Source organism: Numida meleagris, chromosome 21 (assembly GCF_002078875.1).
Source record: "Numida meleagris isolate 19003 breed g44 Domestic line chromosome 21, NumMel1.0, whole genome shotgun sequence".
Classification (NCBI taxonomy): domain Eukaryota; kingdom Metazoa; phylum Chordata; class Aves; order Galliformes; family Numididae; genus Numida; species Numida meleagris.
The window spans coordinates 1,695,800-1,706,119 of NC_034429.1; the positions used below are offsets into that span (position 1 = coordinate 1,695,800).

Consider the following 10,320-nt stretch of genomic DNA (forward strand, 5'->3'; position numbering starts at 1 on the left):
CCAGCCCAGGGCTCGCAGAGCCCCCCCCCCCCCCCCCACCCCGTGCCATTAATCACCGGGGCCATTAATCAGGGGGGACAAAGAATTACAAGCGCCAAAAACCGTAGGCGCAATCGGCGGCGGGGGCAATTAATGGCAGCTGCAAAAGTGCGCTCGGGAGCACAATCGGGCGCTGCGGGGGATGCTCGTGGCTCCCGCTGGGCTCTGCGTGCCCCCAGCTGTGCCCGTATTGACCCCTCCTCCCGGCACCGGGGCTGCTAAATCGGTGCCGAGCCGTTCCTCCCACCCACCCACCCCTTAGTCACTCTCCCTTGGCATTGAGGAGTGGTGGGAGGCAAACGAATGTGAGGCTCGGGGAAAGGAGATTTCAAGAAAAGGGATGGGTGTAAGGGACTAGCGTCTGGGGCAGGCAGCCCATACAGACAGGGGCAGACCCAGCCCTGAGCAGAGGGGACGTGTGAAAGGGACACCTGCATGTGTCGGGGTGCAGGCTGGGGCACCCCGGTGCTACTCTCCCATCTCGTCCCTCCTCACTCTGGTGCTATCGTTCGCCCTCAATCTCTGTTTTCCCCCTCCTGAAAGCCTTTATTTGCTGCGGGCAGGTACAGTCATGCTCAGCACACGCTCAGGTGAGGCATCTGCGGCATGCGGGAGGTGGGCAGCCGCCGAGCAGGCTCTGTGCAACCAAAACCCAAGGGCTGGAGCAGCTCCCCACCTCCTTTGGGACCATTCAGAAACCTGTCCCTGCCTGCAGCGGCGAGAGGTCCCCAGCTCCCCCCGCCCGGCACCCCAAAGTGCTGCGTGGATAAGCGTGACAAAGTGCTGCTGAAGTCCCTGAATGCTGCGTGCACCGATGAGTAGTTCTGCTGGGGGTACTGAAGCCTCTCTGCCCGGTTCCTCATTGCAATCTGGGGGATGTGAGCTGCTGCAAGGGGTGCAGGAGGGCGGCAGCGGGCAGGAGCGATGTGGGTGGTTGCCATCGGGGATTAGTTAAAAATAGCAGGGAATGCACGAAGGTTTGGCACGTGGGTCACAGAGGCTTTCCTTGCAGGGGCTGTTTGCCAGCAGTGGGTGTTTCGGCGTGGTGTTAAGAAAAGGGCCCCTTAGAGCAGGAAGGTTTGGTGGGTGGGTTCTGGAAGTGCTGGATGTGTGCATGCGTGGCCATTGGTTTGTTATGGAGAGGAAAAAAACGGGAGCAAGGGGCTCCCTGTTGCACAAGCAGGGCTGGGAGGCTGTCCCTGCAGTGCTCTGCAGCTGGGAGCTTGGGGCAGCAGGGCTGAGTTCAGACCTTCCTCTTCCTCCTGCAAAGTTCCCCTCCTGAGCTGAAAGTGATCTCTGTTACCCTCTTGCAAGGCCTCTGCAAGGCAGCTCCTTCCAGCAGAGGGTAGCAACGTGTGAGCACGCTGTCCTCTTTGGGATAAGGGGGTTTTTAATTATTTGTTAGGGATCCTCACCTTTGGAGCCAGCATCTCCCTTCCGCAGGGCAGCGGCATTTATCGAGGTTTTATCTGCATGCGGAAGGGAGAAATGCATCCACTTCCAATCCTGCATAAGCAAAGAGGGAAAGTTGGAAGGCATATCTCAATATTTAATTGCCTTTTAGCATAACAGCAGCCATAACAGCAGCAAAAGCCAGAGCTGTATCGCGGACATGCCCCTCTGAAATGCAAGCAGATGTGTTTATTTATTTTTTTTTTAAAACAATTAAACGACATCTCCGTCAGCCAGTTATGGATGATCTTGTTTAAAGGTTAATTGAATATTCCTTGCAACTTTGATGTGCATTTCTCTTTGGAGAGGACTGCTCCATTTGGCAGCCAACCATTAAAGGGGTGGGATGCGCAACGGGCCAATTTGGGAAAAAAGAGGAGGAGGGAAATAGGAAGCGAGAAATGAATTTGCCTTTTCTTTTCCCTTCTGTGGCTGCTGCACCGAAGCAGTTGAGCAGAGCAGGGATGGGGGAATGTGAGGCTCTGGAAAGCAAAAGGAGCTGAAGGAGATGAGCAGACAGCGGCAGCACAGCAGATGCTCTGCACGGCAGGGACTGAGCCTGGCTCGTTGTCAACACACAGAAGTTGCCTTTTCTCAGCTCCCTCTTGGCTGAGCACCGTGTGGGGCACAAAAATACCCGGAACGAGAGAAATCACAGCACAACTGGTATTGCAGACAGGGAAGGATGGTGCAGGAGGAGTGCATGGCTTTGCCCTGGGGCTTGGGTGCCGGGAAGCCAACGTGGGCTTAACACAGAGAGCCTTGGTTTGGTGGAAGACACGAATTCCTACCTTAGAGAAATTCTTCCCCTGATAATCAGCCTTCTTGCTGAGCTCAGGGGTTGAGGATGCTCAGTTATCCAGGCCACTTATTTCCCCTTCCAGCCCTTAACCAGAGAACGTGGATTTGCTTTTGTAGCCTCAAGAGGTGCTGGAAGCCCAGGGGAGGGGAAGGTCCAGCAGCATGGAGGCAGTGAGGGCTCCTGGCTGCTCCTCTGCCTGCTGGGGGGGTGGGGGGGGGAGGCAAGAAGAGCACTGCAGATGGAGCCCGGTCTCCATGGCAGCCTGCAGCTCCGGTTCTAAATTTTTCCCTGTCCATGGAGAGGATGCTTCTCCTCCATGCGCTCTGTGGGGGGAGGCTGTGGTAGAAAGAGCCTTCGTTTGGTGGGGTTTTTTTTGGCAGTTTGAGGGAATGGGAGAAGCTCTTGGCACTACCACCTTGCCAGAACCCGGAGGGAAGCAGACACCCCATCACTCATTCATGCTCTGCCCATGATTAGGGGGGCAGAGGAAGACGAGTGCAAATCCCATGGAACGGAAAGCCGGGATGAACCGTATTTAGGGCACGTCTCCGGTTACGTGAAGCTCTTGCTATTTCTGGCTGGATCCTTTGCATCAACGAGATCCTGGAAAAAGCACAGGGAAGACGTGTGGGACAATCTCCGCTGAGCTGTGATGATGGAGGGACAACGTTCTGCACATCCCAACCACGCTCAGGGGCACCTGCCAGGCGAGGCAGCTCCTTGCCAGCCCCCTTTTTTGGGTGCCCCCCCCCCCCCTCCATCCTCACACCCTGACAGATTGTGTTTTACAGGGTCGGAAATAGATGCGCGAGAAGGGGCCTCGCAGATCCCAAGTGAAAGCCGTGCTCAGCTGTCACCCACCCCAGCACCAGCTGCCGGCCCCAGACGGTTCCCAAAATAAGCAGCCCACAGCTCCCGGGCACGGCGCGGCCGCTTCCCACCTGCCAGCCCCTCAGGGCCCTCTCAGCTCCCATCCTGGGGGTGCAAAATCCCCACCCCAGAGCTCAATAGAGGAATCCTGGGTACCACCAGACCTGAGCATTTCTCCGTTCCCAATTAGCAGGGCTTTAATTGCGGCGTTCGTTGCTTGTTAGCAGGAAAAGCCAGATGCTCTTAGGAGTGAGGCGAGCTGAAAGGATCTTTCTCCCCACCCAAGGAATATTTAAGTATGTCTCATACAAACATTTCCTTTGTGCCAGGAACATGACTGCGGGGACGTGTGGGTGCTGCTCGGCTGCTGATTCACCAACAAGTGCCAGGGTCCATCTACCATGGGAGCAGGGCAAAGCTGGAGCGGCACAGAGCGCTCCTGTGTGGCACAGGTGGGGTCCTTCACGCACAGCCAGGTGAAGGCTGGGGGCTGGTCCTCTACCTTAGCTCACATAGGAACACTACAGGGCAGTGCATCCCTGAGCTGGAGGGCTCTGAGTGCAGTGAATTGCAGGGCAGCCCCTTTGGGCACCATGTCCTTTGGGCATCGTGACCTTTAGACACTTTCCTTTGGGCGCCAACATCCTTGGGTACCAGAAATCACGGCTTTTTCTGATTGTCACTGCTTGCTGCAGCCATCCAGCACCGAGTGCTCCTGGTTTGTCTTGCTCCTAAGTCCCTCTTGGGCTAGAGAGACAGAAAGCACAATCCGTCATCTTTGTAGCCCACGTATCCGCTTGTGCTATTGGTGTAGGTGAACTGTCCAGTAAGCATTTGCTGCAGAGAAAGCACAAGGCTCTGCAGGAACGCAGTCACTTGAAGCCAGGGCTTTGCTGACTTGCACCGAATTTCTGCAGGTTGTGCAATCGTCGCCAGCGGGGCAGGAGCCTCTCCCTGCCTCCAGCAGGGTTTCTGCACGGGGAAACGCAGCGGCTTCCCCACAGAGGGATCAGACAGAGTGAGAGGAGGCATTGCGCAGCGGGTGTTGAGTCAATATCCTCTCCAGCTCGCTCTGCCAATATGAGTCATTGTTAATTCAGGAAATTCCTCTTACCCTAGCACTGGGTTCCCTAATCGTGGCTTAATCCAGGCGCCTCAGTGCCACCTACATCATCACACCAACGCCCATTAAGGCCACTTGTGGGCTCACCCCGGGTCAGGGCCAGGCTGCGCGCTACACAGATGCATGCAGCTCCTTCTGCTCTTCCCAATCCTGATGCTGAATTCAGCAGAAATAAGGAGCACCCGAGCCGTTCCGCGGGACGTGGATGCAAGGAACCAACACTTGGTGCTGCCAACGAGCTCCCAAACAGGTCTGGGTTTCCTTTTGTTGCATTGAGCGATTTATACCTTCACCTCCAGGAGCCCAGCTGGCAGGGGACACTGGCACAGCACAGGCTACGGCTGCTGCGCTGGCATCGGGCCCACCAAGCCCTCTGCCAAAAGCACTGCTGGCTCCTCTAACAAGCACCAGCCAGGGGGTGTGAATTCTCCCAGTGTTCATTGAAATAACATTAAGTGTGATGGACTCCTGGGCTATTAGAGTGGATGTAACATGTAATTGAGGCTGGTTATTCTTCATCTGGAGTGTCCCCCTTCACTAATGGCAAATCAGGGCAGAACACATGGTGCGCGCTTTGTGAGCCCCGATTCAATTCACTCGCTGCCTCCGATCAAAATGATCCCAATGAATGTCAATGAATGAGCGGGGGACAATGAATGAGAGTGAATGAAAGCCTTGTCATGGGGCCCTTCGCCGGCGCCGAGCCACAATGCAGCACCGCAAGGACAGCGCCTGCCTGGGCGGTGTTGAGTTCATTCCCATTAGCACGATGAGGGTGAGGATCACGGGGTGGGGGCAAGGTCGGTGCTGCTGATGGGGCTCTCCATGCCTTATAGCTGCCATTTCCTTGGGGGCTGAAGTGAGCAGGTTTGGAGGAGCCAGGCATGGGTTTAGGCTTGACCACAGGCACAGGTTTGCTCACTCCATGGATGCTCACGCTGCCCATGGGCTGTCCATCTCCCCTGACCACTGTTTGCTAGCACTGAGGATGTGGGATCAGCACTTTGCCAGGAATCTGATCCGTTCGATCCCAGTTTTGATTCCAGATCCCAACCCCAGCCCGGTGAGATTGCTGCTCTCCAAGTTTTGGATTGAGCCGCCCCTTCGTTAAGTCGTTAATGAGATGCTGCAGGTAGCATGTGCATTGCTTTTCACCATGGAAATGCCCACGTTTCCCCATGGGGCCACGTTCTTAGTGCCTCGAAGACCCAAATCATTGAACAAAACACGGGCACATCACCTGGCAGCAATCGAGGGAAAGAGGAAAGAGGCTGCTCCCGGATCCAGGCTCTTGGCAGCTGCTGCTGCTCCTGTGCTATCCGTGCACATCCCAGCAAACACCCAAATGTGTGGGCGCATCTGCACAGGAATGATGAATAATAATGTGAGAGGGAAAAAGAGTGGGCGAGAGGGTGCAGGGCAGAAGGAAGCGCTCAGATACCAGGGGAGAAGAACGGGATCAGCAGGGAGGGAGCGATGCTGCGAAACCTGGAAAGGAACGAAGGTTCTCACTAAGGTGAGAGAAAGCAACTGCCCGTGAAAGCTTAGCAGGGAAGAGGGAAAGGCTTCAAAGAAGCCGTGCTGCCAGGAGATAAGATTAAATTCCTGCAATCTGCAGGGAGAGCTGCCCTCCTGCGCGTGATCACAGGGCAAGCGTGATTGGATTTTGGAAGGAATGCAGCATGCCATTCATTTTTTCCCCTCTTTCTGCAAAAAAAAACAAGAGTGGGTCCAGCCCCGATTCATCCTGCCTGGGCAGCCTGCACTGCTCACAGCACCATGAGCCCCTGCACACAGCACTGCAGCTGCTGAGCACAGCTTGGGATGTGCGTGGTCCCCTGTAGGGCGATCCCTGGCACTGAGCACCACCCCGACCCTCACTGCTGTGCTCCCATCCCGCTGTCTGCGGAGCCTTTTCCTTCCTGCTCATGCTGTGTGCTGAACGCCAACACCTCCACAGCTTTCAAAGTGCTCATTTTTAAATAGACAGAGGGAAGGGGAAGAAAAAAGCTGTGCCCGACCCTCCCAGGCACGCGTGGGCTGGATGGGAACAGCTCCTGCCAAGGGGTTGGAAAGTCCCAGTGCTCCCTCCCCGGCTGCAGGCACCCACAAATGCAGATGCACACGTCAGGGAATGCACTGGTGCAGCAGCACACAGTGCTGTTATCCCATTCCCTGCAGCAATACCTCCTCCACCGCTGTGCCTCTCACCCTGTAACAATGAATGAACCCAAACTCATGGATCACTTCCAATGTATCAGCATCCAGATGGGCTTCTTGCTTACTTCTCTTAATCTCCCCAAAAAAATGGATTTAGGGATTAAAGCGGATCTTCTGTCTTGCTGGGAGTCTGGTTTGACACTTAATCAACGCGAGTCCTTGGGGCACAGAGGAGAAGCAAAGAAATGAGGCTGAGGGATGAGCACAGGTCACAGTTATCCAGCTCAGGGTGCAGAGGAGCCCGACAGAAAGTCAGAATAGGACAAAACGTGTGGAAAACATGGGAGCAGCTGCTGCCAGGGAGGCAGCGAGAGTGCCCCAGTGCTCTGTGCTATGGGCACCCCAGAGCAAAGCCAGGGTGTGCAGAGCCCACAGCACCAAGCGTGGAAGCGTGCAGCAGGTTGCGTGCAGCAGGTTGCATGCAGCGCAGAGCGCGCTGCTTCCAATTGCTCACGCCCCCCGAGTGACTCAGCCACCAAACAATTCCTCTTTCTCTGCCATCTCGCTGAGCAACCCAAATTTAGCTCGCTTTGGTTGTGCTCTCATACCCGCCTACCTGCAGCTTGTCCCCCTTCTCCCCACCTCACCCTTTCATTACCCCGCGGAAGGTGCACCTCCATGATCACCCAAGCATCGCAAGGGCCCCCAGGAGTTGGGATTCGTTCCTTTTTTTTTTTGTTTTCCCTCCTTTAGCAAAGAGAATTAATGCGCTGCATACCTCCGAACCCTAATCGCGATGCTCGGCACACACACACAATGCCTCTCGTCTTCTTAAGTGCTGCGCTGCCATTAAGCGTAATTAAGCCTCGCAGCATCCCTTTTCAGGTGGGTTAAGAGGAGCACTGAAAATTGAAGAGGAATCAGGGAGCGACGGGGGGCGATGAAACAGGAGAGGTTGCCAGCGCATCCCCACGTGCAGGGGACGCCCTTTGCATGACCCTCTCCGTGCTGTCAGCATTGCACCGCCAGGAGCAGCTCCCAGTGCTGAGTGCACAACTGCATCCCCCCCCCCCCCCCCCCCCCGCGGTGCTCACCCTGCTCTTTGCCTCCCGTAGGATTGCAGCTCCGTGGCACGGCGAGGTCTCTGCTATGATCGCAGCCGGCGTGCCACCTGCCTGGCAGCAGCATGGGCAGTGTCAGTAGCCTCATCTCTGGCCACGGCTTCCACAGCAAGCACTGCCGTGCCTCGCAGTACAAGCTCCGCAAGTCGTCCCATCTGAAGAAGCTCAACAGGTACTCGGACGGGCTCCTCCGCTTCGGCTTCTCCCAGGACTCTGGCCACAAATCGAGCTCCAAAAGCAGCAAGAATGAGGACTTCTTTTACATCAAGGTCAGCCAGAAGGTGCCTGGCCCCCACCGCACGGACTACACTGCGCTGGGCAGCACGGAGCTGGGCCAGGCTGGGAGCAGCGGGGTGGACTTCGGGACACCCACACCGCAGAAGCTGATGCCTTTCCCCAGCCAGCTGGAAGTGGTGAGGAGGGGAGATGGGGCCCTAAATGCACAGCTCTCTGCCCAAGGGGGTTCTTGGGTCACCTTTGGGGCTTATGGCAGGGCTTTGGGGGGCAGAAGGGAGGGCGTGGGTTTATGCTGATGGGCTCTGCTCTTCCTCTAGGGTGTGGAGAAGCCCACAGCACGACCCACCGCCTTCAAGCCAGTACTGCCCCGCTCCGGTGCCATCCTCCACTCATCCCCAGAGAATGGAGCTCACCTCCCCACGCAGCTGCACCCCCTGGACAAGGGCAAGGAGCAGGAGCTGAAGCCGGTGCTGTGCTCAGGGGGGCTGTCCGACTCAGGCAGGAACTCCATGTCCAGCCTGCCCACCCACAGCACCAGCAGCAGCTACCAGCTGGACCCCATCGTCACCCCCGTGGGGCCCATCAGCCGCTTCGGGGGCTCTGCACACAACATCATGCAGTGTGCCATCATCCAGGACAGCAACATGATGAGCCTCAAGGCCATGTCCTTCTCCGATGGCGGCAACAAAATCCTCAACCCCGGCAAAGCCCCCCAGCACCGTGCCGCCGAGAAGACCACCTGCATCCGTTCGCCCATCTCCACGGACGAATCCACCATCCAGGAGCTGGAGCAGAAGCTGCTGGAGAGGGAGGGGGAGCTGCAGGAGCTGCAGCTGAGCTTCGAGGAGAAGGAAGCCAGCTCCTACCAGGTGTACGAGGAGAAGCAGCGGCGCTGCAAGGAGGAGCTGGAAGGGCTCAAGCAGAAGTGCAACAGCAAGCTGAAGCAGAGCTCGCAGAAAACCCAGCGCACGCAGCAGGTCCTCCACCTCCAGGTGTTCCAGCTGCAGCAGGAGAAGCAGCAGCTGCGCGAGGAGCTGGAGAAGCTCATGAAGGAGCAAAACCTGCTGGAGACCAAGCTGAGGTCCTACGAGAAGGAGAAGACCAGCTTCGCACCGGCGCTGGAGGAGACTCAATGGGAGGTAAGGCCCGGGGCACAGAGCTGCAGTGCAGAATGCAAAGGTGTGCATGGGAGGGGTGGCAGCAAACCCTGCAGCTCTTCTCTGCTGGTATCCACAGCAGCAGCAGCCTCTCTGGTGCCCCACGTAGTGGTTGGCAACCAGCCCTTGGCAGGGGTAGGAACCTGATGGTCTTTCAGGTCCCTTCCAACCCAACCATTCGATGATTCTGGGATAATCTCGGTGTGACTACAGCTCTAACGTTGGCTCTGTCTCCCCACAGGTGTGCCAGAAGTCGGGGGAGATCTCCCTGCTGAAGCAGCAGCTGAAGGAATCCCAGACCGAGCTCACCACCAAGACCACTGAGATCCTCAGCCTGAAAGCTCAGCTGAAGGACGTGAGGGCCAAGATGGAAGGGCTGGAGATGAAGACCCAGGACCTGGAAGGCTCCCTGCGCACCAAAGCCATGGAGCTGGAGGTGTGTGAGAACGAGCTGCAGCGCAAGAAAAACGAGTCTGAGCTGCTGAGGGAGAAGGTCAACCTGCTGGAGCAGGAGATGGCAGAGCTGCGGGCGGAGATGGCCGTGCTCCGGGCTCAGCTGAGCGATGCCACCCGGCCCGGTGAGGTGCAGGCACTGCAGGGCGAGGTGGAGAGGCTGCGGGCCGAGCTGCAAGCTGAGCGGGACAGCAACGAGCAGATGAGCTCCAGCTTCCAGCAGGAGCGACAGACGTGGAGGGAGGAGAAAGAGAAGGTGATCCACTACCAGAAGCAGCTGCAGCAGAGCTACCTGCACATGTACAAGAGGAACCAGAACCTGGAGAAGATGCTGCAGCAGCTCGCGGCGGGGGAGGACGGCAAGGAGCCCATCGAGCTGGACATCCCCGGTGCTGACGTGCCCTACGAGGACATCATTGCCACCGAGATCTGACCCCGCTCCTCTTTCCTGTACTGTTCAATGAGCCATGTATTTATTAAGAGGAGCCGGCGCCCGGCCAGCTCCTCGCCGCTGCCTGTCGTGTTCGAGGCCAAGAAGCCACTCGTGCCAATGGTGACGTCCAGCAGCCCCCCCCTCCCCACCCCATATCCCCCTGACCCTTGTAGGACCGGCAATGAGGGCAAACAGGGAATGGGACTTGAGCAAACGCTCGGTAGCGGGATGCTACCCTTGGTCCCAGCTCCCAGCTGCAGCCTGGACAGGGCATGAAGCTGCTCCCCCGTTATTTATGGCCCCCACGTGACCCACTCCTGCCCTTCAGCTCCTGCAGTGCCTCGGGGAGGGCCCTGCACACGTGCACTACTTCACACCCACGGGAGCGACCCTCAGTGAGCAGGGACGGTGCCTTCCAGCTCCAGGGAGTAGAGGCTGGCATGACCCAGAAGACATCAAGAGGGGATACCTAT

General features: G+C 57.4%; 1 protein-coding gene across 2 annotated transcripts; it reads left to right on the forward strand.

The window, feature by feature from the left end:
* On the forward strand, positions 3,049 to 10,320 carry LZTS1 (leucine zipper tumor suppressor 1). Of its 2 annotated transcripts, XM_021374947.1 has the most exons (4): positions 3,049 to 3,615; positions 7,562 to 7,980; positions 8,122 to 8,943; positions 9,203 to 10,320. In XM_021374947.1, the coding sequence occupies exons 2-4, from the start codon at positions 7,633 to 7,635 to the stop codon at positions 9,845 to 9,847; spliced, it is 1,815 nt and encodes a 604-aa protein (XP_021230622.1). In that variant the 5' UTR covers positions 3,049 to 3,615; positions 7,562 to 7,632; the 3' UTR covers positions 9,848 to 10,320. The 2 variants fall into 2 exon arrangements, with proteins under 2 accessions (XP_021230622.1, XP_021230620.1); XM_021374945.1 differs by lacking the exon at positions 3,049 to 3,615 and having other exon boundaries at positions 7,541 to 7,980.